Below are 27,744 nucleotides of genomic sequence, written 5' to 3' on the forward strand. Positions count from 1 at the left end.
GACTTGTCTTCTCTCCACCATCTTGGCTGGAAGTTTATACACTTCAGATTTTCAAAGGTAGATTTCAATCCCTCTAACAATGATGATCACAACTATTCTAACACATCATAGAGTAAGGTAATCTTTGCAAGGTGCTTTACCCTAAACAAAATTCATTACTTGGGGATCATCCTTCTGGTGGTAAGCCTTTCTAACTAAACTAGGCAAATTGTCTATCCATGGCCCTCACACTTGATAGGACCAGCTAGAACTTTCCTTCAGCTAGTATAGTCTTCCAGAACCAGCAGTCACTTTGTTACTGGTATGAGACACCTGAGAAGGGTAATCACTAAAAATCGTGTAGATTTATTCATTAACCTCATTTGGACAAAAGATAGGTCTATAGAAGGTCAGAAATAAGAGTACCTTACTTTCCATTGAAACTGGCCATAACTTGAAAGAATTATTTATTTAGCTTCTACTACATGTTAGATATTTTTCTAGGCAATGAAAATAAAAATGCAAAATCGATACTGGTATTTGGGGAAAGAAATGCCCTCTGTAATTCCATCTATCTTTCCCTCCTACTTTCTAATCAGCAAACAATACTCTGAAATCTAGAAAGAACTCATACTCCTTTCTACTTTCATTTCACCAAATTTTCAACTCCCACATTGCAAAATGAAAGTGAAAACTTTTCCAAAACAGTTGTAACATGACCTTGAATAATCCTTTCCTTTTGCTACCAAGTCTTTCAATACCTATCAAGGACACAACTTTACAGAAGTCACTTAACTTCTGGGAGCCTCAGTTTTCTGATCTATAAAATAGATGAGCCAATAAATGACCTTTACATTTTTTTCTTCACCTAGAAATATATGATTCTATGATTCCCTAGTCACAAAATTAATAAGTGTGCAAAATGGAATTAAAATCCAGTTTTTCCTTGACTTCCAATCCAGTTCTGACCATAGACCACACTACCTCAGGATCACCAATATCCCCTCCATCTTCAATATCTATGGTTCTGCATATGAGGTTGGATAGAACTTTTTAAAAAATTACTATTACAAGAATCCTAGATTTGTTTCCAGACTTTTCCAGAAATATTTTACAGTGACCTAAGGATGCTGATTTCTCTCTGATACAAGATTTCCACAATTGAGATAGGTTATTATATTCCTGTGAGTCTCAGAAACTACCCTCAGTTGGAAAACTGAGTGTATTGATATATTTAATGTGCTAAGAATAAAAATGAATTGCTTTATTTACCATTTGCTGCCCAGGGTTAAGCAAGCTATCAAAATGTACTGTGAAAAGAAATACAGTTCTCAGTGACTGCTGTTTCCAATGAAACTTCATATTTGGCTCACCTGTGTTCTCCTTTCATTTGACTCCTTTCAACTCCCAAGCCTTGAACCACAAATATCATATTTATGCTGTTCCCAATATCCCAATCAAGTAAGGAGGAGACAGGAAGTGGCAATTCATTATTGGACAATAGCAAAGAGGCCCAAATAATCCACAGGGAAGACCTTAAAAGTTAATTTGTTTAACTTCTCCTTCCCCACCATTTTAGAGATAAATAAATTGAGGCATCTCAGACATCCATAAATTCATAGGAGACAGAAACTGAAGGCATGAGGAGTCAGTAGTAAAAAACCAAAAACCAAAAACAGGACTGCAAGTGTTTATACATAATAAGAGTTAGTATAAGACTTAAGGAAAGGAGGCAAAATTGAACTCAAAGATATCTCTGGGGCCAGATATGAATAAAGTCCTGCCTAAAGTATAGTTTGGGATTTATATACTGTATTCAGAGTAAACAGAGAAAGAAAAAGAGGTTGCAGTGGAGGCAGAATTGCATTTTAAGCAGGTTACTCATTTAATTAAATTCAATTACTAGAGCAGGGAAACAGGATGGAGAATATCATGATGAAGGTCAAAAGAAAGATAAAAAAACAATTTTTGTCATTGGAATAGAGTATGGACCACAGGGACAGAAAGGCAAAAAATGAATAGGCAAAAATTGAAATAACATCACAAATCAGACACGGAGGCATAATACTGATGAGAGGGTTCAATTGTTCAGAAATGTGATTTGTGCTCACTATCTGTCAGAGAAACAAATAACTTTTTAAAAAATTTTCCTTAGGACTAATTTATTCTTTAAAAAATCATGGAGAAGACAATAAGGTGAAATTATGTTTTGGATTTGAGTCTCACTAATATGGAGTAATTGGTTGTCAAAGGGGCAGAAAATATGGGAATAGGAGGGAAGAGATAATGCTCTTCTAGAGTTCATGATAAAGAAAAGGAATCAATCAAGTAAGATTTGTTAAGCATATACTAAGTACTGGACACCATGTTATGCAATAAGGATATGAGGATGAGAAGGAAATGATAAACAAGCACATATAAAATATTAACAGTATGAATTTAAAGTGAACAGATATAAACATATCCAACATTTTTAAATATGAAGTGGTTTGGAAGGGAGGGCACTATAAAATAGGGGATCGTGAAAGGTCTTATGTAGGTTAAACATGGTGCCTGAGTTGTATCTTAAATAAAGAAAAGGACTCTGTGAGGTGGGGGCAAGGATAGAGTACATTCCAAGCAGGGAGCTTGACAGAGGTAGAGCCATGGGATTAATTTTCATTTTATTTCTCCATTTTCTCTTTATATTGGAAATTACAGTTGACATGTGAGATAAATTACTGGACATGCTTTATTTTCAAAGATTACCAATAAAAATCATGGGATGATATCTTGACCTGCTCATGAATTGGAGTTAAGTGAGGTAGATTTGCATAAAGTTGTCAAATTCACTCACTCTTCCAAAGTCTTCAAAGTTCAGTGGCAAAACAAAGTAAAGGCAATTTAATTGGCTGTGATACAGAATTTAGTACATGACCATAATGTTTTTGATGTCTGACCAAGTTCCAAATACTCCACAGGGATTGCTTCTGCCATCTTCCTGGCCACTGGCTCAAAATGTCTTCATCTACACATTCTTCTAGGGGAAGTCTTCACATGCTTGGGGTAGATAATCCTTTAACTCATTGACCAACCTGGCTCAACCCACCTGCCAAGATGGTTTCACTAGGTGTGGCTACTTCATATGCTACAGCTTCTTGGAGTCACATGTAAAAATTGGGTGAACATTGGACACTAAAATTGATTGAGGAGCCCTGAAAAGGATTAGCAAGCCCCAACACCAGAGGTGCTAGTCATCCTTGAACATGCAAGATAAGTAAAGAGATGATAAGACATCACCTAGTTGCCCTATTAAATTCAAGTCACTTGATCACATTCTCAGATCTTCAAATTGGCATATATGGTGCCCAGGTTATATGAAATTTCCTGAAAAAATATCAGAAAATGGACAGTATATTAATTTTTTAAAAAAGAATGAGTAAAGAGTTTGGAAACTGAGTCAAAAAAATTCTAAAATGGATCATTAAAACATTGTTAATGTTTAGACAGGGAAAAAGTGTTCATAAAGAATTGGGGACTTGTTCCAAACTTATTTATTTTCTTTTTTTTACAGAATTATTAAACAAATAAATGAAGAAAATGCTATGGATATATTTTGGCTAGATTTTAGCAAAGCTTTTAATAAAGCAGTTCTTATTATTCTTATGGTAAAGATAGAGATACATGGATTACACAATAATATAATTATATTAACTTCTGATTAAATGTAACAAACAAATGGATTGAAACAGGAGTCTGGGGAGGGTTAGCATTCCCACAAGCCACCATTTTTGCTCTCTGATCAGTCAACATTTAGGGAAGCAATTCCTATGCAAAAGGGGCAAACTACCCAGGGGGGTAAGTTTGCCAGTCTAGTTGAAACTGCAAAGGAGACAGAACCCTGAGGGAGTGACAGAATAAGGCATGTGCTAGATTATCAATACTATTGCCACTATCTTCCTTTCAAACCTTGATGTGTATTTCCACGTCCTTGAAGACAAGAGTGTTGAGAATAACAATAATTTCAATCCAGTGTCTTCAAACTTACTCCCAAAGATCCAAGTCTGTTCTTTTTGTTTACCAAATTCATCTACATTTTTCGAAGGGCAAGTTCCAGAGTGAGAGTCACTAATCATTCCTCTCCAAAGAGCTGACAGGTACACATGAAACAAGGTCATAAGCATGGTATCCATTAGCCATGACCCTCCAAATTTTAGAGTACCTGGCTTAAGCAAAGAAGATGGAAGGATGGAAGGATGGAAGAATATGGTCTTCCCACAGATATTGACATAGGTTACAAGTTGAGTAGAACTGGCACCACATGGAAACATTTGTTGAAAATCAGAATGGGGGTATTGTGTTTTCAGAATTCACCCATGAAAGGGTTATTAAAAAATACCTCTAAAAATAAGAAATCTTAAAGTTCATGAAAATATAGGAAGGGTACTGGTTCAGTGAAGATTGGAGACAGAAATCAAGATCATGATTTTCCACTCCTACTCCTTTATGAATCATCTTCAAAATAGAGAATGTTGCTAAAGGATACTTTAAAAGAAATTTGGGTTGTGCTATAAGAATCTGAAAGAATCTATGAATAAAAGAGAAATTTCATTTCTCTTAGAATTTTAATGCAAGAAATGAACTAATACTTCTTGGTATTTGAGGAATAATCATTTTGGCATTTTATAAAATAATAAATATGACACTGGAAAAATTAGTCTGGGTCACCTTGAAGAAGTCATAATTCCAATGGCTCTGCCCTGATCATATCTCATCTGGAATAATGAAATCTTTTCAAGGAGTAAAATTTTAAAATAGGCATTATCAAGCTGAGCATGTCCAGGGTATGGTGCAAAGAAAGAGAGAAAGAGAGAGAGAGAGAGAGAGAGAGAGAGAGAGAGAGAGAGAGAGAGAGAGAGAGAGGAAGGAAGGTAAGGAAAAGAAAAGAAAGATACAAAGAAACAAAGGAGGAAGCAAAAAAAGAAAAAGTCATGTGGCCCAACTTGTCAACAGTGAGACTACTATTACTCACAGAAGTTGTTTGTCCTTCAAACTTGAAGAAGACGAAGAAATCATGGAAGTGATGCTATGACATGCAAGCCATTTGAATTTAAGTGGGGGTTGCTGTGCAAAGTCACCAACCTTGCTTTAGAGGAGGTGACAAAGAATCAGATACAACTGAAATAACTAAACAACGACAATAGAGATTATCGTAAGGGTAAAAATGATATCTTCTTTGATATTCTGATGAATCTGTGATTTTGTCTATGCAAAAAGAAATATATGCAACAAAATGTAACCCACCTATGCTTGTCCATCCTAGATGATTCATGTCAATATTCTCCCCATAAACTCTCCAACCAACATGACAGGATCTTTCCTATACAGCACATGGATACCAAAGGAGTGTATGACTAATCTATCAATTATGACTCCATGTTGCTCCATATCTATTCCATAATATTTTTCTAGTCAGTCATTTCTCTTATAACATCCTTTACTCTCATTCTCCCAATTAATTCTTCATTTGTGCAGTGTTGCAGTCAGGATACTCTACTGTGTCCCTCTCTCTTGCATTTAGGATGGCCATAAACTTTAATTCTTTAGAAATTGTGCCTTTTATTCTTTGACTAACTGTCAAATAGCTAAGACTTCCTCTTTAAAAACTTTTTTTATTTCTCCACTGTTCAAACAGTATGTACAGTAAGTACTTAGAAACATTCATCCAATTAGAATGAATTGAATTGAAATATTGTGAAATCTATCTGAGATAAGCTTTCTTTCTCCAAAGATTATATAATCTATTTATAGTCTTTTCGCACTTCCTTAAGTCACCCTTAATTGAGAAACTGGAATGAGGAAAAAAATGTGAGAGGATTGTTTAGATTCAGTGAAAGTCAATCTTGCATGTAATATTAAATTGGGGCAGCCCTGATAATCAGGATGTTAAAATGAATTTCAGAAGAGCCAAGGGAGCAGGGCTGCTATTCTCTTTGTTGTACTTGCCTCCCTTGAAAACCTTTTATAAGTCTAATGACTTCCCTTAATCTTACTCACTCACTCAAGTTTCATAAGACACACTAACTATGTTGAGCTATGAAAATGAGTTAGTTCATAAAAAAGTAAACCTTGGAACTTCCTTGAGCTAAGTTGTCAGAAAGATTGAGCAATGAAAACTAAGGTCAAGAGATAAAATATAAATGAGATCACAACCTCTCTTAAAACCTGTTTTGTGAGCCTTTCTGGGAAACTGGAGGAGTTTAATGTCCCTGGGTCCCATTCTCCACTTTTTTCCTTCAGAGCTCTCTGTCCATCATTCTATTGCCTGATTCCCTCAACCTGGCTTCCAGATCCTCTAGACTCAGGGTAGCTGGTGAAGGTAAGGATTCATGCATCTGTCTTTGCTATTTATCCCTTTACTTAGTCCAGGATGCACATACCACCTGCTTACTCACATATTCATGGCTTAGGGTATCTAATTTGGAGTGTGTGAATTTATGGTGGACGGAATTCAATTTGAGACTTGAAATAACCTAGATAAGCATAGTGGATAGCATGATGGACTTGGAGTCAGGCAGACCTGAGTTCAAATTCTGATTCAAAGGTTTGCTAGCTATGTGACCCTCAGCAAGTTTCAATCTCTATCAGGTCCAGTTTCCTCATATGTAATATGAAGCTAATGATAGTGCCTACTTTCTAAGTTGCTGTGAAGAACAAATGAAATATTTGTAAAATATTTCATAAACTTTTGTAAATATTTGGTATTATTAGTATCACTCTTTATGTTTGAAACAAACTCATATTAGTCTTGTATTCAGATGTCTATGGTGTGGTCCATCAACCAAAAGACCAGCCAGAAGCTTTTGTCCTGAATTCCATACCTGTTCTCAGCCCCTTTTCCTTCTCAACTTCATGCTGTTTTTCAAATTCTTCTATGGAACAATGATCATCCCTAGATGACCTTCCTTAGAGAAAGTAGATATGTCATCTCATAGACTCAAGTTAAACTTGTGCTAATTGAAATGTGTCCTTATGCCAGTAGATACTACATACTCTTCTGCTAGTGTTGAATGAAGCAGAATTGTCAAACCTCAAAGACCTGGTAAAAGAAAGATAAGAAATAGTAGGATCATGGGTTTTAGAGACTGATCTAACCTCATGGGAGAGTGTTGAATTTGGAGAGCTATGTTCAAATCCAATTTCCATCACTTATAAGCTATGAATTAAATACATAATTTTTCTGGGCCTCAACTTCCTCAAATACTTTCATGAATTATTTGAAGAACAAATAAGATAATGTATCTATGACCCACAAAATTGATGATCCTCATGTTTTCAGTCTCAACCTGTGTATTCCATATTATCACAGAACTTCAACCTAATTACATACTTAGAAAAAAAAGCAAGTAGATGAAAAGTGTGTATTGTTCAGACTGATATGAATTTTATAATTTATGTATGTCTGCATCATTATCTAGATAAGCCAAGATAAGATAGATGTTTGATAGATACAGATATAGATAGATGATAGATTGATAGATAGTCAAATAGATAGATACAGATAAATAGACATAGCTCTAAAAGTAGTTTCCTCTAAGAAGAATGGATCCTAAGGACTGAGCTTGATAAGGCAAAATCTGACCTATCAGAATCCAGGGTCAGGATTATGGCTATTGGTGGAAATATAATTCTAGAGTTATTATGGTTGAAGCAGACTGGAAAGAATTTGTCATAATCTAGTTTCATTTGTTTCCCTCTCTACTTTAAAAGGCTTAATATTGAGGCATATACTAAAGCCAATGTGGATGAACACTGATTCTCAACATGTTAAGATGTATGATACATAGAGAGTGACTTGAGTGAAGGGAGAACCAACACTTTGCTAAAATAGTTAATATGTACAAATTTCTCCTATAGGCTCTTACTGCTCAGATATCTCAAATAAGTGGCCATCATTCTTAATAAAAGAGGAGAATAGAAACTCTGTCCATAAGCTGCCACTGGGATTGATTCTTTCCCTGGAACAGATGATGAGTTCAATTAACCTTCTCACTCCCTCTGTAGCTAAGAGCCAGGTACCATGTTGCTGCTCTGCCTCTCTGTATTGGTCCTCTTTACAAACACCCTGGATATACATGCTGCAGGAATGACATCCATCTCCAAGAGAGCAGTCCCAGAGTCCTGTTCCATCATCATGTGTAGTCCTCTGGAAAATGGATTGCCTGGAAGAGATGGGAGAGATGGGAGAGAAGGTCCAAAAGGAGAAAAGGGAGATTCAGGTAGATTTGAGTTTAACTCTCTAGGAGGCACATACATTCCACAGACATTCTCCCTGCTGTTTTGAATGTCTTGATCAGGTTTTGAAATTAGGCATTGATAGAGGATCAATATTCCAGTGGTCAGTCAGTTCCTGTGACCTTAGTCCTACTTGAGATGTTTTTTCCCTAGTAGAATGAAAGTTGTTCATTTATCTACATATTGAAATGTCTTTAATATTCCATCTTAAGCCTGAAAGAACCAGAAGACCAGGACAGGGTTTTAAAATGGGAATTGATCAAATAGTTCTGTCAAGAGTTTTTACAAAATTTCATATGATATAATTCCTTGCCTCTCTATTTAAAAAAAAATAATAAAAATCTATTTTCTAGTCCTTCCCTAATAGGGAAAAATGAAGATAATATGCAATGTCAAGCAATACAAATTCTTTAACTGGTTGTATGCAAAAAAATTCTGTATCTTGTTTGTGTTAGATGACATATAAATTCTATTGTCTTTACCAAATGCGATGATCACAAATATCAGCTAACTTGTCTTATAATCCTAAAATTATACCTGGAAGGACCTTAGAGCTCCTCTACTCTTAACTGTGCTTTAAGGATGAACAAACTGTAGATCCTTGACCCAAGATTACATAGCTATCAATTAACAGAAAAAAGAATTGAAGCCAAGTCCTCTGTTTCCCCAAGCCTGCACTTCCTCTTATGTCCCAGGTGTATTTGTTCATGTCCATAAAAGTCCTATAAGTTCCTAGAAAGTTGGGGACACATGAGAATATCTATGTCTATTACAATGCTCTACATATACCAGATGATCAAAAAATCCATTTTGAATAACAGCATATTTAGGAGCACATTTTGGCAACTATTTCAATTAAAAATGTGTTGTCTAAAAGAGAAGCAAAAGCTTTCCTGGTAAAATGAGTTCTTAGCCAACAAATCTTACAATAGAACTTTTTGTACATTTACACTGGTTCTGATTAAATGTTTATTTCATTTCTTGGAACAGGACTACCAGGATTTAGAGGCCCATCAGGGTTAACTGGAGAAATTGGTCCCATTGGACCCAAAGGGGACAATGGATCCAAAGGGGATCCAGGCCCACAGGGAGTCACTGGAGAAAAAGGTAATGGCCAGAATGGAAGGAAGCTTTGATATGTTGGAAGAAAAGCATGCTCTATTTTTTCAGTTAAAAGAAGACCTACTGCTATGTCTTAGTTCTATTACTAATTAATGAGTATGGGAATATTTCTTCACCCTTTCAGGTTCTGGTTTTCACTTTTCTAACCTTAAATGGAGAAGGCAGATTCAATATTGCTAAGGTATCTTACTCCCATGATCCTTTGACATGAGCCTCAGATTTATTATTTATCAAAGAGGGATAATAACATTTTTACTGTTTAAGTAACAAGGTTGTTATAAGGAATAAGTTAGATAATAAAAATTAAGACTTAAATATATGTGAATTTTAAATTTCATGTTTATATAAATTTTGTTTATATTAGTTTCATGATATATCCCATCATAGTATATAGAATTTTACAACTAAGAATATCTGTATAGGCCTATATAGACATATCACTAAATCATAACTGCATATACAGACATATAGGTATGTTTGTGTATGTGTGGAGCAGTGTGGTATAGTATTTATTGAAAAGGTCTCAAAATTGGGAAATGAGCAAAAGTCCTGCATCTATCAAGCACTGACCATGTGACCTTGGACAAGTCACTAAACCACGTTTGTCTAGTTTCCTCATCTTTTAAATGATCTGGAGAAAGAAATGACAAATCACTCCAGTATTTGTGGAAAGAATTGGGTCACAAAAAGTCTGACATGACTGAAAAAATAACTGAACAACAAAAAGCTCACTGTCAAATATTGTTGATTTCCCCCATATTTTTCCTCATGTTGTTACCCACATTACTACCCACTCCAAAAAAGGCACAAAATGCTGCCCTGACTACAATTCATCCTGTCCATGCTTGTCATGTCTTGTCTAGAACTGATTACAACTTATCATCTGTTCTTCCCTCAGGACTCCCTGGAGTACCAGGTGTGCCAGGTCCTCCTGGAAAAATTGGTCTCCCTGGACAACAGGGGGTTGTTGGACCCAAAGGTGAACAAGGACTCAAGGGAGAAGCTGGAGAAAAAGGTAGGTGCTGAGACTGGGCTAAAGAATATTGACATATAGTACAGGGCAATCCCCTAAGATAACAGTGAATAGAAGACATCTGAAGTATTTTGCAGTGAAAATCACATAATTTCTGCTACTAATCAGTGCTATGATTTTTGCATCATTTTATTTTTGCTTCTATCAGCCTCAGTTTTTCATCTGTAAAATGAAGACACTGCACCAAATGGCTTTTTGAGTTTTTTTTCCAGATCTCCTATCAAGAAAGTTGATAGCTAAGTATCCTTCCTTTCTGCAGTGGTTTTGCCTTAAAGGGAGAATAGATATCATAATCCTTACTAATATTACTATTAATATTAATAACCTGAAGGCATAACTGTCACTGCTAAGTCTTTTCTTCATTCATTCCAGCAACATTTTCAGAGAGTCTGTTGGATATCTACAAACTTCTACAAGAGAATCCCACAACCATTCATCTCATTACAGTGGAAAGAGGGCTGGTTTTGGAGTCCAGATTCTAATTCTTAACTATTTTGTGATGCTGAGCAATATATACTCTCTGGGAATCTCAGTGTCCTCATTTAGAAAATGAGGAGGATGAACTGGATGACCTCTCATGTCCCTTTCAGCTCTATGTCTTATAATCCTGTGATCATATTTCAGTATGCAAGAGAAATGTCAGACAGAATTACTGCCCTTAAAGAAGATTATTGTCTGCTTGGAAAAAGAATATATACAAGGAAGAAATTGAGGATGTATTAGAATGAAGTTTGAACTGTAGCCAAGTTGAGAGAATGGAATGTATTAGCCAAATGTATCAATTAACAAGGAAGGACTTCTGGGAGAATCATAGGTTTAGAAGTTGGAGAGATTTCAGAGGTCATCTAGTCCATCCAGCAATCTCATTTTACAGATGAGGAAATTGAAAACTCAAGAAGAAAAGAAACTCACCCAGATTCACACAGCAAACATTTGGAAATACTAGAATTCAAATGCAGAATATTTGGTCTTGGGCTCAAATACAGCATTCTTTCCATTATCCAACTGCTGCCTTCTATAAGCATTTCTCCTGTCAGATCTGAAAGGTAACGATAACCATGTCTCAATTGCAAGATTAAGCCACTCCTTGGTCTTTCTCAGTTCCATAGTCTATAAACTGCAAACTATTGAAAAGCAGAAGATGAGAAACCAATGACTAGGATACCCCTAAATGATTAATATTGTTTTGTTTTATCCTCAGGAGTAGCAGGAAAACAAGGGGTACAAGGTCCCACAGGTCCAATAGGCCCACCAGGTCCTAAAGGGGAGAAAGGCATATCAGGTGAAAAAGGACCTCCTGGAAACACTGGAGCAGCTGGTGAGTGATGGAAAGCAGGATCTAGGAATCTCCAGAAATCATTTGTCTTCTGCCATCCTAAACTCGGAAATCTCTTTCCTGGAACATTTGAGTCAGTCCCACCCCTTATGTTGAAGAGTCAAGAGAGGTTGGAAGGCTCAAATTTATTCAGGGCTTAGACAAGATGAGGAGCATTATACAGATAGCCAAGTGTTATAAACTGACTCATTTTTGGTCTCTTTCTTGTCATTCAACATTAGGTCGCACTGGAATTCCTGGTCCTCCAGGTTCCTCAGGGCCAAGAGGTTCACCTGGACCAAAAGGTGATAGAGGATTACCTGGGGAGAAGGGAGCCAGAGGAGAAGGTGGACTCGCAGGTGAGCAAGCCAAGCATATGAATGAGAGATTGCTTTCCCCCACTCTTCAGTCCTCCTATTTTTCTTAAATGTTAGAGAATGGACAAAGCAGGATCAGGAAGCCTCAAAGTCAAGCCATCAAGTTGAAGTCAGAATTGCTAAGTTTTAGCAATTGATATATTGGATAAGAACAGTGAAGAACTGAGGATTTCTTAAAGGTAAAGGTTGCAAATCTTGGAAACAGAAAGACTATGGCTCTTCTAGGTGAATCCATCACTTCACTCTGACAGACACATACAGAGAATATATCTTCTTGGTCATACGTTTCTTCCATGATTCTCTGAGGAATATTATTTCTGATTGTTTCTATCATAAAATCTCAACATACACAAGGTTAGAGGAGCGACTCAGGTATAATTTTGCCCTTTGGAATCACAGCTCTTTTTAAAAAATCAATATACACACCAGTATCAGTTATTCTCTATATTTCTCAGTCAGTTGAATAGCTATGGAAATGTAGTTTATTGAACATAGTCTGTGAAAGTCTATCTGTTCCCTTCTCATATTTTCATCAAGCATATCTTCAGGAAGGAGCATCTGGGTGGCACAGTAGATAGAGCACTGGCCCTGGAGTCAGGAGGACCTGGGTTCAGATCTTGGTTTACATCTGGCCTCAGACACTTAATACTTACTTAACTGTGTGACCTTGAGCAAGTCACTCAACCCCATTGCCAAAAAAGGATATCTTCAGTGTGTACACATGTAGACCATCCTCATATGGAATCTTAGTCCATCGCTCTTGATACTTTCTGTTCCTTTGGCATTTTCCATTCTTTACTAAGTCTTGAATATCCTCTGCTCAGTACCTTCTTGCACAGAAGTCTTCAGGACTTTGATGACTAGTTTTAGTTGTCTTTTCCAAGACCACCTATACAAATTCCATTGACTTGTTCTCACATTGCACAATAGTTTGGAAGGTGTTATCATTTTTGAAGAACCAATTTTGTGCTAATCACTATGCAAGTTACTAGATATTATAATGTAAAAAAAAGAAAATAAATATCATTAATGATGAGGGTAGATTACTCTCTGTTGTCTAACTAAATAAAAGCTCCTATTATGACAATTGAATCCATGGTTGTTCACTCTGTTTCCCAGTCAGTCAATCAACAAACCTTTATCATGAGCCTACTATATGGCATGCTCTATGGTAGTCACCAGGGATAGAAATATTAAGAATAATATAATCTCTATTCTCTTGTCATTAATGGTAAAGATAGGTCACTACAGAAATACTGATAGATACTTCATTCCCTCTTACTTATCCCATAATTTCAGTTTATTTTGAGATCAACTCAGTTTGACTGCTATAACATTTCACACCTCTCTCCCCCTTCTTGATATTCACATGACTGCCACACTAGTTCAGGATTTCTTCACCTTTCACATGAATTACTGCAATAATAATATTAAATATTCTCTCTGTCTCAAGTGTCTTCTCACCCTGATTCATCTAGACAAAGCTACCAAGGTAATTTTCCTAAATCACAGGTCTGACCATGTTTCTCCATTAAAATTTAAGTCTCCTCACCTCACTAGAATGTAAACTTTTGGAAGGTAGAGAGTGTGTTTGACTTCCTCCATATTCCCTAGTATATAGCAGAATGCCTATCACATAGAAAATTAATATGTGGCTGTGATTCATCAATAGCTCATTTTTATGATCAAATTTAAACTCCTAGGATTGACAGGCAAAGTTCTGTATGGTCTTATAGCAATCCACAATTTCAGCTTTGCTATTTATTCCTTCTCTTCACACAGTCAGTCTATGGTCTAGTCAAAACAGCCTTAATCCTATAGCTCAAACATAACAAGATATCTCCAGTTTTTTGTGATTTTGTGCAGGTTGTCACTTGTGCCCTTTCTTCTTCCCTTCATATCTCTCCTAGTTGAAGTAGCCATCCGATCAAATTACCTTAATTTCACTTTGTATTTATTGAAGTACATGTTGTCTCCCCTAATAAAATGTAAGCTCCTTAAGGGAAGACACTCTTTTGTTTCTATCTTTGCATTCCCAGTAATAACTAGCACATGGTATGAGTTCACATTTAATAAATGCATGTTGTTTGACTGTTTGAAATATATTTATTATCCCCTCTATAGCTTCATGTATAAATATTCTCAAAAACAGAGATCTATCTCCTCTGGACAAAATGATACAAAAATTTTAGTTGATCTCTATTACCTCTACCAAAAACTTCAGCTTGTTAAAACTCTATTATATCAGGGCGGCTAGGTGGTACAGTGAATAGAGTACAGGCTCTGGAATCAGGAGTACCTGAGTTCAAATCTGACCTCAGAGACTTAATAATTACCTAGCTGTGTGGCCTTGGGCAAGCCACTTAACCCCATTGCCTTGCAAAAACCTATTAAAAAACTATAATATCTAACTCCAGCCTACCCAGAAGGCACTCTCAGACATATTCCATCTTACTCTCCTTCATGTATTTCACATTTCAGTCAAACTGGTCTATTAGCAATTCCTTATAGAAATCATTCCATCTCTTGCTTCCATTCCATCCTATAGCTGATGCCTATGCCTTGAGGATGTTCCAGACTATCCTCATTTAAGGAGCTTAGGAGCCATGACCTAAAGGATCCCTGATTCCCATAATTGCTAGAGTTTTAATTCCTCCTCCAAATTATCTTCTATTTACCTTTAAGTTTTTCCAACTTAAGAACTATTTTCTTTTCATCTTTGAGTTGTGAGAGCCTGGCATATAATAGAGATACCATAATTGCTAGCTGACTTGAAAAGCTCTTTGAATCTGGCTCAGTTCTGCTTGATGGCAAACTTTCTTTGGGCTCATTTTCCCCTCCACTGCTCTTTCTTGTTCTTTGAGGTGATACAGTTTGTAATCTGCCACCACCCTCCTCTCTAACGCTTTTATGAGTACGTATTCTCAATAGATGCTGCTTTTGACTGCTTTTCCCTGTTTGCTACCTGAGAAAATAGCTAAATTCTTTGACTCCATTTCCCCCCTCCCTTCCTTGTGAAATATATGGTTTCAGAGTTCAATAATTCTTTTTAAAAATAATATCAACTATAGAAAATATCTTTATTTTTTCCATTTCCCATTTTACCTCAAAGACTAAAGATTTTTTTGAATGAATGAGATATAGCTCTTGCAATAGCTTATCCTATTTCTATCACATTTACACTTTCTTCTAATGTTATATTGATTTTGATCTTTGGTCCACATGGGTAACCTGTTACCTGTCAAGTTACAGCCAATCCTCTGTATAGTTCATTCTCTGGACTATTGTCAGTATCTAAAAACCTTCCCATTATCTTACTGGAGAGAATATTAATAAAACCTGGGCTCCTGAATACTCCTTGGTCTTTTAATGCTTTCATTTTTTGATCTTGAAACATATTTTTGTCCCAGTTTTCATTGTCTCCTGACCCCCCCCAACCTGACCTTGAAGTCACCAGTTATCAGGGAACTAGAAAATCATTGGTAAAGAGACGGTTGAATCCAGGGAGCTTATGAGATCATCAAGTGTAAAAAGGAAAGTATAGGATGAGAAAAGCAGAGAACACAAAGCAAAGACCAATTTTGTTGTTTTTCTGACATATCCAACTCTTCATGACTCCTATTTGGGTTTCCCTCAACAAAGATACCGGAATGGTTTGCTAATTTCTTCTCCATCATTTCAGTGATGGGGAAACTGAGGAAACCAGGGTAAAGTGACTTTCCTTGGATCACACAGCTAGTAAATGAAATATCTGAGACTACGCTTGAATCCAGGAAGAGGAATCTTCTTACTCCACAGACAGTGCTCCATCTACTGAGTCACCTAGCTACCCTACCCTGACCCAAATTTAAATGCTGTGTCCTGCATGAAAATCTAGCAAAGAAGAAAAGAGATGAGGAAGAAACTATAAGATAGATAGTAAGAGAACCAGTAGAGAGTAAAATTCCAAACTCCTAGAGAGATGAGAGTATCAAAGAGAAGGGAGTAATCAACAATGTCAAAAGCTACACTTTCAAAGTTTGAAAGAACAAAAGGGTTCCATGGACAAATCATGTTGAGCAATACACATCCATGTATCTTGACAATTATTCCCACCCAAGCCTAAAGAGAAGTCAGTTGAATTTCAATGTCTATATGAAGCTTGATGCTACCATGTGGAGAATAGCTGGTGTTCATCCCAGTCTAGGGCTTCTTAATCTTTTGGTTATACAAGAAAGTGTTACTTCTTCCTCTCAAAGTTTACCCTGTGCTGAACTAAGGCTCTTCCCACACCTGTCTCTTCATGTAGAAATCAATACATTGAAACAACAAATAGTGACCTTGCAGGAACAGATGAAAATCCTCCAAACAAGGCTTTCCAAGTACCAGAAAGGTAAGTAATTGGCAACTGGGGCAAGGTCTTTTCCTAATTTCTACTTCATCCCTGGTTCTCTGCACACAGATGGAATGGTTTTTTATTGGGCTTTCTAAGTCTGATTTCTTGCTATTCAAGTCTTATTCTCAGAGTTTGGGCTGATCTCCTGCCTAGTGACGAGGAATTTGTTGACGAAGGAAAAAACTTGCTTCAAATTCTAAACTGAAATCTGGAAGGGCCTTTGTTGTTGTTCAGGCATTTTTCAGTCATGCCTAACTCTTCATGACTCTAGTTGTTTTTGTTTTTGTTCTTTGTGAAAGATACTGGAGTGCTTGGCCATTTCCTTCTCTAGCACATATTATAGGTAAACTGAGTTAAATGTCTTGGACAGGAAGGATCACACAGCTAATAAAATATTTGAGACTTCATTTGAACTCAGGCCTTCCTAACCCTGACTGACATTCTATCTAAAATCACTTAGTTGTTCTAAGACCCTTAGAGGTCCCTTAAATATTTTTAAATTAAATTAATTTAATCTATTCTGATTAAACCAAATCTGAAGTGCCACAATTTTAAAGATAAGGAAACTGAGACTCCAAGAGCATAAGTGATTGCCCCAAAGCCACAGAAGTAGGAGTCAAAGACAAACTCAGGTATTCTGTTTATACCTTCCGCTTTTATTTTCTGTGGTTCCAGAGATCCAAGAATCCCTACCACTTATGACTTCCTTTTATGTGTATAGGTTGATTATATAATATTTGAGGGCATAAGGTATATAGGTTGAACTTTTTAATTTAGTAATATAAATTTGTGTCTTAAAGAAGAGGAAGGATTTCAAATAAGGTGAAATAGCTCAGGGAGAAGAGGACTTTGTTTCAAGTCTTTCTGTAGCATGGATGCATAGAATGTTTTTCCAAGACAGAGGGGCAAAGTCTTAGACAAAATACTTTAAAACTGAGATTATGAGCTTCCTAGAACAAAATAGAAAAGTTTGATCTTGACAGAGGCTAGCAGAAAGTAAGAGTCTGGGATATTCAATTCACCCTAATGGAGGCTTGCATAGTTGCAACTGTGTCTTAAAATCACAAAACTGCAAACTGGAGAAATTCAACTTTTGGACTACGTTGGTTGGAAGGCCAATGACAAGAATGTTTCATCCTTTTACTATTATTGCCTGGCCTTGGAGCCTTTAGTTTAGAACAAGCAAGGTAGCAAAGAGATATTCATTCTGTCCTTGAATTTCCCCAGTTCAGGGCTCCCTTCCCCCCATGACCCATGCTGAAAAGAAAGGAGTATTGAAATTTTTAGATGCTTCTAAAAGCTCTCCAAATTTTCAGTTATTCTTTGCTCAGTTCATTTAACTGTACTATCTACTCTGATTACTACATTTTATGGTAAATATTTAGGGAGAGCTGACTGAGTTAAAGAAAATTAATTTTTAATGACTAAGATATAATTTAAATGACTGCACATGATTAAAGCATGATGGAAAGACCACCAAGTTTAGATTCAGATTCTCAGTTCTGCCATTTATTAGCTTTTAACCTTGGACCAATCTCTGAACCTCTTTGGGCCTGACTTTCTCTATTTTTAGTATGAAGAAAGTAGAAGGATATGACTTTAAGATTCCCTTCCATGCCTAGGTATAAGATATAGCATCCAGAAAAAAATAATGTTCTGCTTAAATCAAGGATTAGGCACATCAAGGCAGAAGCACTTGAAGAGCACAGAAGGAGCTGTCAGGCTAAGTGTTACCTCTGTGCTAATAGAGCCAATGTATTTTTTAATATCCAATGTGGTACTACTAACCTCATTAATTTTTTTGTCTGTTAATAAAAATACAGGAAAAAAATGCCAAGTAGTGGAGTAGAAAGATGTTGGCACAGGAATCAGAAGTTGTGGGCTCAGGTCTCAAGTCTGACACTTATTGTCTGTGTAACCTTGGACAAATCATTTCTCCAAGAAAGAAATAAACTTACATAGTCTCTTAGACCCCCCCCCCTAAAAATCTTCAGAATTCACTTTTTTTCTTTGACTTTCCTGTGCTTTTTTCTTAGTTCAACTATTTCCAAGTGGCCGAGAAGTTGGTGAGAAGATATTTAAGACTAGTGGCCTTGAGGGCAACTTTGAGAAAGCATTTCAATCATGTGGCAAAGCTGGTGGAAAAGTAGCCTCCCCAATGAATGCAGAAGAGAATGTAGCTGTTCAGGAGATTGTCATAGGATACAATAAGGCTGCCTTCCTTGGCATGACTGACATTAAAACAGAGGGCAAGTTCATCTATTCAACGGGAGAACCAATGGGCTATTCCAACTGGGCTCCAGAAGAGCCTAACAATGATCGGGATAAAGAAGACTGCATTGAAATATACATCAATGGAAAATGGAATGACAAAAATTGTGATGAATCACGTCTTATCATTTGTCAGTTTTGAGCTCCTGGTGGGGCAAGGGCTGGTTCTATCTCTGGCAAGACCAAGCTAGGGGATATAGGTGATACATGCTGCTGCAGGTGAGAAGTGACAAGGAATACTGCATGGGGACAATAAAAAGGACCATTGCTCATTACCAATAAACCAAAAATATCAATACCTTATGCCAGTAGTGACTTCTTTAATTATTACTTCAGTTAATTCCTCTAAGGTCTGCAATAGAAAAAGGCAGATGGCATGGTTTCCACCATATCTAAGCCTCTACATTTGTCTTCCTAAAAACCTAAGCAGTAAATACTGAGCCTTCAAACTCAACAGACATTCATTAAATACTATTTGAAGATGACTGTGTGTTTTGTAAAAATCCTATAATGTTTTCTTCCTTCAAGTTATACTGTCATTTTTTTTCAGGAAATAACATTTTATTTATTTATTTTTCCAAATACATGCTAGGGTAGTTTTCAAAAATTATTTTTCCCCCTGCAAGGTTTGGAGTTTTTACGTTCTCCCTCTCTCCCTCCCTTCTCTCCCCCTCTCCTGACAGAAAGCAATATAAGTTAAATAGGTATAATCATGCTAAGCATAGATCCATATTAATCCAGTTGTGAAAGAAGAATCAAACTGAAACAGAAAAATAGAGAAAGAAAAACATAATACCTAAGGCAACTTTTAAAAATTGAAGATAATAAGCTTTGGTCTACACTTAAACTTCATAATTTCTGCTCTGCATTTGGATGGTTATTTTCCATCACAAGTCTTTTAGAACTACCTTTAATCAAAGTTTGTGCTGCTGAAATGAGCAAGTCCATCATAGTTGATCATCACCTAACATTGCTGTTAGTGTGTATAATGTTCTTGTGGGTCTGCTCATTTCACTTAGCATTAGTTCATGCAAAGTCTATCCTGAAGTCCCATTCCTCATGATTTCTTATAGAACAATAGGGTTCCATCACATTCATATACCACAATTTGTTCAGCCATTTCCCAATTGACTGCAATTTCTAATTCTTTGCCATTATGAAAAGCACTGCTAAAAATATTTTTGTCCATGTGGGGTTTTTTTAGGCTTTTTTTGCAAGGCAAATGGGGTTAAGTGGCTTGCCCAAGGCCACACAGCTAGGTAGTTATTAAGTGTCTGAGACCGGATTTGAACCCAGGTATTCCTGACTCCAAGGCCAGTGCTTTATCCACTACGCCAGCTAGCCACCCCCTCCATGTGGGTTTTTTACCCTTTTTTCATGATCTCTTTGGGTTACAGACTTAGTAATGGTATTTCTGGATCAAAAGGAATGCAAAGTATTTTTGTCCTTAAACATAATTCCAAATTACTCTCTAGAAAGTTTGGATCATGACACAGTGGATAGAGCACTGGCCCTGGAGTCGGGAGTACTTGGGTTCAAATCCAGTCTCAGACACTTTCTAATTACCTAGCTGTGTGGCCTTGGGCAAGCCACTTAGCCCCATTGCCTTGAAAAAAATTTAAAAAAAAGTTTGGATCAGTTATCAACTCTGCCAATAATACATTAGTTACACATCCAATACTGATCATTTTCCTTTTGAGTCATATTGGTTAATCTGATAGGTGTGAGGTAGGTGCTTTAATTTGCATTTCTCTAATCAATAATGAATTAAAGCATTTTTTCATATGACTATAGTTAGTTTTAACTTCTTTATCTGGGAATTGCCATTCATATTCTGTGGTCATTAACTAATTAGATAATGACTTTTATTCTTATAAATTTGATTCAGTTCTCTATATATTTTAGAAATGAGTCCTTTGTCAGAAACACTAGATGTAAAAAATTATTTCACAACTTTACTACCTTCCTTTTTAATCTTGTTTATATTGGTTTTATTTATACAAAAACTGTTCAATTTCAGGTAATCAAAATTATAGATTTTGTATTTCATATTGTTCTCTATCTCTTCTTTGGTCATAAGTTCCATAGAACTGACATGTAAACTATTCCTTGATCTCCAAATTAGCTTATAGTATTATCTTTTATGTTTAAATCCTATACCCATTTCAACCTTATCTTGTTATAGGGTGTAAGCTGTTGCCTCTGCCTGGTTTCTGCCAAACTATCTTCCAGTTTTCCCAGCAGAATTTATCAAAGAGTGAGTTCTTATCCTGTTTCTTTTGTACTTACTCCCTTCTACTTATCCACCACTTTATTCTTAGCCAATAGCAGTCTTAATAGCTAATGCTCTATAATATAATTTCACATCTGGCAAGGCATTATTTTTCATTAATTCCCTTGATATTCTTAACATTTTGTTCTTCCATAGGAATTTAGTTATTTTTCCTAGCGCAACAAATTTTTTTTTTGGAAATCTGATTGGTTTAGCACTGAAAAAGTAATTGAATTTATGTAGAATTGTCACTTTTATGATACTGACTTTGCCTACCCAATTATTTTTATGTTATTTTCAACTGGAATTTCTTTTCTATTTCTTGTTGCTGTATCTTGTTAGTAATACGGAGAATGCTGAAGATTTATATGGATTAATTTTATCTACTGCAGCTTAGTTAAAGTTGCTAATTGTTTCAAGTAGCTTTTTAGATGATTTTCTAGAATTCTCTAAAAATTCATATCATCTGCAAAGAGTGTGAGTTTTGTTTCCTCGTAGCCATTTATGGTTCTTTCAATTTCTTTTTCTTCTCTTGTTGCTAAAACTATAATTTCTAATACAATATTGAATAATATGGTGATAATGGATGTCCTTGTTTCACCTGATCTTATTGGTAATTGCTCTAGTTTATTCCCATTACATATAATGCTTGTTGATGGTTTTAAATAGATACCGATTATTATTTTGTGGAACACTCTATTCCTATGTTCCTATGTTCTCAAGTGTTTTTAATAAGAATGGGTGTTGTATTTTGTCAAAAGCCTTTTCAGCATCTACTGAAAAATCTTGTGATTTCTGTTAAGTTTGTTATTGATATAGTCAATTTTGGTGATAATTTTCCTAATATTTAACCAATCCTGCATTCCTGGTATAAATCCTGCCTGATCACAGAGAATTATCCTAGTGATAACTTGCTGTAATCATTTTGCTAATATTTTATTTAAATTTTTTGCATTTATATTCATGAGGGAAATTGTTCTATAATTTTCTTTCTCTGTTACTTCTCTGTTACAAAAGTATTTCTGATTTAGGTATCAGCACCACATTGGTGTCATAGAAGGAATTAGGTAGACCTCCTTCTTCATATATTTTTACAGATAATTTATATAGAATTGAAACTAGTTGTTCCTTGAATGTTTGGTAGAATTCACTTGTGAATCCATCTGGCCCTGGAGCTTTTTGTCTAATGAAATTCATTGATAGCTTGTTTAATTTCTTTTCCTGAGATAGGGTTATTTAAGTAGTTATTTTTTCTTCTTTTAAACTGGAAAGTTATACTTTTGTAAATATTCATCAGTTTCACTTAGATTGTCAAATTTATTGGCTTACAGTTGGGTAAACTAGTTCTGAATTATTACTTTAATTTCTTCCTCATTGTAATGAGTTTACCTTTTTCATTTTGCTTTTCTTTCTTTTTTAAACCCAATTAACAAAAGGTTTATTCATTTTATTGTTTTTTCATAAAACCAACTCAGCTTTATTTATTTATTCAACAGTTTTCTTACTTTTGATTTTAGTAATTTCTCTTTAGTTTTCAGAATTTCTAATTTGGTATTCATTGGGTATTCTTAATTTGTGCTTTCTCTAGTTTTTTTAGTGCCCAATTCATTCATCTCCTCTTTCTGTATTTTATTCATGTAAGCATTTAGAAATATAATAAGAAATATAATAGTTCTCCTACAAACTTCTTTGACTGTATCCCACAGCTTTTGGTTTATTGTTTCCTTATTGCCATCATCTTGGATGAAATTATTGATTAATTTATATGATTTGTTGTTTGATCCTCTCATTCTTTAAAATTAAGTTATTTAATTCCCAATTAATTGATACATTATTGCATGTTATTTTTATTATATTATGATCTGAAGAAGATGGATTTAGTGTTTCTGTCTTTTAATTCTGAGGTATTTAATGGATTAATACATGGTCAATTTTTGTGTGCCATGTACCACAAAAAAAGATATATTCCTTTCTATTCCCATTTTATTTTCTCCAGAGATCCATCGCACCTAATTTTTCTAACATTCTATTCAACTCCTTAATTTCCTTCTTGTTTATTTTATAGTTAACTTTATCTAATTCTGAGAGCTGGAGGTTGAGGTCCCCCAACAGTATAGTTTTGCTTTTTATGTCTTTCTATAACTCATTTAGCTTCTCCTTAAGAATTTGGCTTCTTGGTGTACACATGTTTAGTACTGAAATTGCTTTATCGGTACCTTTTAAGAGGATGTAATTTCCTTCCTTATCCCTTTTAATGTGATCTGTTTTTGCAGCTGCTTTGTCTGAGATAAGAATTGCTACACTTACTTTCTCCCCTTCAGTTAAAGCATAATATATTCTGCTCCAACTTTTTACCTTTTGTCTGTGTTTAAATCTCTATTTCAAATGTGTTTCTTATAAGCAGTATATTGTAGGATTCTGGTTTTTTAATCCACTTTAATATATACTTCTGATTTATGAGAGAGTTCATCCCATTCACATTCAGCAGTATTACTAATTCTTTAGTAATCCATCCATGCTATCTCCCATCCGTTTTTACTTCTTTTTGCCCTTCTTTAAGCCCATACTACTTCACCTCCACTTCCCTCATTCTGTCTCCCTTTCTATTCGTCATTCCCTTTTCTTCCCTCTTTCCCCTTTCCCCTTCTTCTTTCTTTCTCTTCTATCAGTACCTCCTCACCTTCCCGCCCCCCATATGTGAAGGATAAGATAAGTGCCTAAACCCAACCAAGTGTATATTATTCCTTCTTTGAGCCAAATCCAATGAAAGTAAGATTCAAACAGTTCTCACACCCTCCCTCTTTTCCCTCTACTGAAACAGGCCCTTTACATTTCTGCATATTATATAATTTAATGCCATTCTGCCTCCCCCTTCCTCCTATCACATCACAATTCCCCCTTTTCAGTTTCATTTTTTCTTTTTCTTTTTTTGGCAGAACAATGGAGGCAAATGACTTGCCCAAAATCACACAGTTAAATAAGTATTAAGTGTCTGAAATCAGATTTGAACTCAGATCCTCCTGACTCCAGGGCCAGTGTTCTATCTACTTTGCCACCTAATATCTCATTTTTCAAAAATCATCCCTTACATATGGTCAAACACTTAATTTTCTTCCATACCTTCAGCCTGAGTAAATGTCCTCTAATAGAGTTACAATTCTCAAGAATTATAAGGATCTTCCTCCCTGGTAGAGATATAACTAATTTAATCTTATTAAATGGTAATCTTTTTTGCTTTTCATGTATCTCTTGAGTCTCATGTTTGAAGTTAAAATTTTCTGTTTACCTTTGGTCTTTTCATCAGGAATGTTTAGAAGTCTCCCATTTATGAAGTATTCATCTTTTACCCTGAAAAAGTATGCCTAGTTTTGCTGAGTAGTTGTTTGGGTGTCTTACCCACTGGAATATCATATTCTAAGCCCTTTTATTCCTTAATGTTGCTGCAGCCAAGTCTTATGTACTCCTGATTGGGGCTCCTCAGTATTTTAATTGCTTCTTTCTGATAATTCTGAAGTTTAGTTTCCATATTCCTTGGAATTCTCATTTTGAGATCCCTTTCAGGAGATGACTGGAGGATTTTTCAATGACTATTTTGCCCTCTGGTTCCAAGATATCAAAGCAGTTCTCCTTGACTATTTCCTGAAGAATTCTATCTAGGTTTTTTTTTTTTATCATAGTGTTCTGTTACTACAATAATTCTTAAATGATTCTTCCTGAATCTATTTCCGGGTCAGTAAATTATCCATGAGGTAATTTACCTTTTCTTCTTTTTATCATTTAAAAAATTTTTTTTGATGGATTCTTGGTGTCTAACTAGTTCCCGTTTATTTCTCTCAATTTTATAACTAATTTAATCTTATTAAATGGTAATCTTTTTTGCTTTTCATGTATCTCTTGAGTCTCATGTTTGAAGTTAAAATTTTCTGTTTACCTTTGGTCTTTTCATCAGAATGTTTAGAAGTCTCCCATTTATGAAGTATTCATCTTTTACCCTGAAAAAGTATGCCTAGTTTTGCTGAGTAGTTGTTTGGGTGTCTTACCCACTGGAATATCATATTCTAAGCCCTTTTATTCCTTAATGTTGCTGCAGCCAAGTCTTATGTACTCCTGATTGGGGCTCCTCAGTATTTTAATTGCTTCTTTCTGATAATTCTGAAGTTTAGTTTCCATATTCCTTGGAATTCTCATTTTGAGATCCCTTTCAGGAGATGACTGGAGGATTTTTCAATGACTATTTTGCCCTCTGGTTTCCAAGATATCAAAGCAGTTCTCCTTGACTATTTCCTGAAGAATTCTATCTAGGTTTTTTTTTTATCATAGTGTTCTGTTACTACAATAATTCTTAAATGATTCTTCCTGAATCTATTTCCGGGTCAGTAAATTATCCATGAGGTAATTTACCTTTTCTTCTTTTTATCATTTAAAAAAATTTTTTTTGATGGATTCTTGGTGTCTAACTAGTTCCCGTTTATTTCTCAAGTAGATATTTTTTCAATTAGGTTTTGCATGTTTCTTTTCCACTTGACCAATTCTATTTTTGTAGGAGCTTTTATCTTTTTTCATTTGCCCAATTATATTTTTGAAGGAATTATTTTTTGCTTTTGCCTAATTGTATTTTAAAAGGATTTGTTTTCTTCTTTTTGTTGGAAGCTATTAATTTTTTCTTGCATTTCTTTTCCTAATTTTTCCATTTGATTTTTCAAATCCTTTCTGAGTTCTATGAATCTTTCCAGGTTGGAGAACAATTCATATGCCCCTCCAAAGCTTCACATGTAGCATCCCTCTTGTCCTCATTTTCTTAGTGTTTTGTACATCTTTTTTCTCCAAGATAACTTTCAATAGACCCTGCCTTTTTCTGACCTTTCTTATTCATTTTGGGATTTGTTACCTATCCCAAGGGTTTTGCTTTGGGAATGGGGCTTCCTCAAAGGCCTTTGGTGATGAGAACCCTAGAGTCTTGCTTACTGTCTGGGGTTTGCAATGTTGGGAACTCCTGGACTAGTTAGGAATGCCTTATCTTGCTCTGGACCTTCTACACTTGGATGTCAGCCTCCCACTCCCTGGGTGATTGGGAACAGCAGGAATGCCTAGGACTGTCTCTGGGTTATATGCACTGAAAACACCAAATCTTCATGCTAGGAACTCTAGGGACTCTTGTTCAAGGTTAAGCTATCCAGAAAAGCTCTGCTGGCTGAATGGGGGTCCAGGCACTAGTGCTGGATATTTCCCATGGAATTCTACCAGTCCAAACCACCCCCTACCAGCTCACCCCCACTCCACCCTCACTGCACAGCCCAAACTTCAAAAGCCAAGGATCTCATGTTAGTACTTACCTAATCCTGCTTCTCGTGTTTTAGGTGTCTGCTATCTATCCTGAACATACCCATGTCCTCTATGACAAATCTTGATTGAAGATGTTCCACTCTGTTCTTTTGTGGGTTCTGTTGTTCCAAAATCTGTTAAGAGACTTGATTAATGTCATCTCTGAGGAAAACCCAGGAGAGCTTAACAAAGTCCCTGGCTTTTCTCTGTCCTCTTGACCAGAAATTGTATACTGTCACTTCTGAGACACATTTTGCATCCAAATTAGAATTTGAAGCACTTATGGATATGGTCTGTCTTGCTTTCCTATTTGTATTTCTAAAACATCATATGCTTTTGACAAATAGCAAATATTTAATAAAATTTTCCAATACATTCATTCTTTCAACAAAACTGCATACTTATCAACATCTTATTGAACTGTAAGAATGAAAAAGTTTTTATTAAATAGTTACAATGTACCAAACACTATGTAAAGTAATGAGATTACAAATAGAAAATAGAAATTTCTGTTGCTCTCAATGAGTTCTCATTCTTCATGAAAAAGACATCCTATCTAGGAAGTTTCAGCAGCATGGTAAATGGAAAAATCTGATCATTCTAGGGTATAGTCAAAGGTAAGATGGCAAGACTCAGGAGTCTTTAGGGTATATTGTAGATTCAATGCCTGACTATCCAAAAGGAATAGTAGAAATGCAAGGGGGTAATGATCTTTACTCCTCATGGCCGAGCCTGGAGTGTGGTACTTACTGCTGTTTTCCTGGGGTGCTGCCTGCTGCTGTCTTGGCCAAAGGACACTTGCACTGAACTATGTGTGTTTTTCATCTCAGGGAGAAAGACCATCGCGTCAACATTCAACAGTTTTGTGATAGAAAATTGTTTCACCCTCCCATTTTGTGGGTTCTGACATTCCAGAATTAATTTTGAGTAATTATATCTAGTTATTTGGAGTTAAATTTGGGAGATTTCAAGTGAGCTCCTGCCTTCTGCCATTGTCGTTTCATGTACTGAGATCAGATTGGACATAGGTTCAATAAATATTCTAGCAGCTCCTATTTCTCAGGATGGAATTTCTAAACCCTTCCATTGTAGTTACATAAAGACATTCATTAGAGGAGGAAATTCTTAAGATTTTTACCCACATACACACACACATCACTAAACTTCAAAGGAAACTTCAGAAACTGAAGATTTTAATATGAAATCAAATGTTTGGAACAATAAGTAATAATTTTATGGCTCAGTCAATAACCATGGAATCTCCTTTATAAGATTTATCAATTGAGAGGTAAGTGGATGGAGAGGATAGAGAGAAAGAAAATTCAGAGCCTTAGGACCCAGGAAAGGACACCAGAAGGTCACTACTGAGGAGGTTGATTGAGAGTATGGAGAATCAGGAGGAGA

The 27,744-nt window shown here is 35.7% G+C and overlaps 1 protein-coding gene and 1 long non-coding RNA gene across 3 annotated transcripts in view; one reads left to right on the top strand and one right to left on the bottom strand.

Annotated features, from left to right (window-relative positions):
• Positions 1-1,554: 1,554 nt before the first annotated feature.
• LOC141520974 (uncharacterized) overlaps positions 1,555-27,744 on the bottom strand; it is a 59,924-nt gene continuing 33,734 nt past the window's right edge. Inside the window, exons 3-6 of one of the 2 annotated variants that reach the window (XR_012477815.1) lie at positions 26,352-26,474; positions 11,321-11,447; positions 8,004-8,180; positions 1,555-3,345 (exon numbers count right to left, since the gene is read on the bottom strand). This is a non-coding gene — a long non-coding RNA (uncharacterized LOC141520974). The other variant, XR_012477814.1, reaches the window with a different exon arrangement.
• On the top strand, positions 6,175-19,214 carry LOC141520971 (uncharacterized). Its single transcript, XM_074232978.1, has 8 exons — positions 6,175-6,337; positions 8,023-8,237; positions 9,244-9,360; positions 10,274-10,390; positions 11,610-11,726; positions 11,966-12,082; positions 16,389-16,472; positions 18,512-19,214. Exons 2-8 carry the CDS (start codon positions 8,039-8,041, stop codon positions 18,886-18,888), a joined length of 1,128 nt encoding a protein of 375 aa, XP_074089079.1. The 5' UTR covers positions 6,175-6,337; positions 8,023-8,038; the 3' UTR covers positions 18,889-19,214.

Source organism: Macrotis lagotis, chromosome 4, assembly GCF_037893015.1.
Source record: "Macrotis lagotis isolate mMagLag1 chromosome 4, bilby.v1.9.chrom.fasta, whole genome shotgun sequence".
NCBI lineage: Eukaryota > Metazoa > Chordata > Mammalia > Peramelemorphia > Peramelidae > Macrotis > Macrotis lagotis.

What these genes read in the sequence shown, in the direction of transcription:
- LOC141520971 (XM_074232978.1), top strand. Translation starts at nt 8,039, where the DNA reads ATGTTGCTGCTCTGCCTCTCTGTATTGGTCCTCTTTACAAACACCCTG. An exon ending in GGGAGAAGCTGGAGAAAAAG is followed by an intron (nt 10,391 to 11,609) that starts GTAGGTGCTGAG and finishes TTTTATCCTCAG; the next exon opens with GAGTAGCAGGAAAACAAGGG. An exon ending in AGGAGAAGGTGGACTCGCAG is followed by an intron (nt 12,083 to 16,388) that starts GTGAGCAAGCCA and finishes CTCTTCATGTAG; the next exon opens with AAATCAATACATTGAAACAA.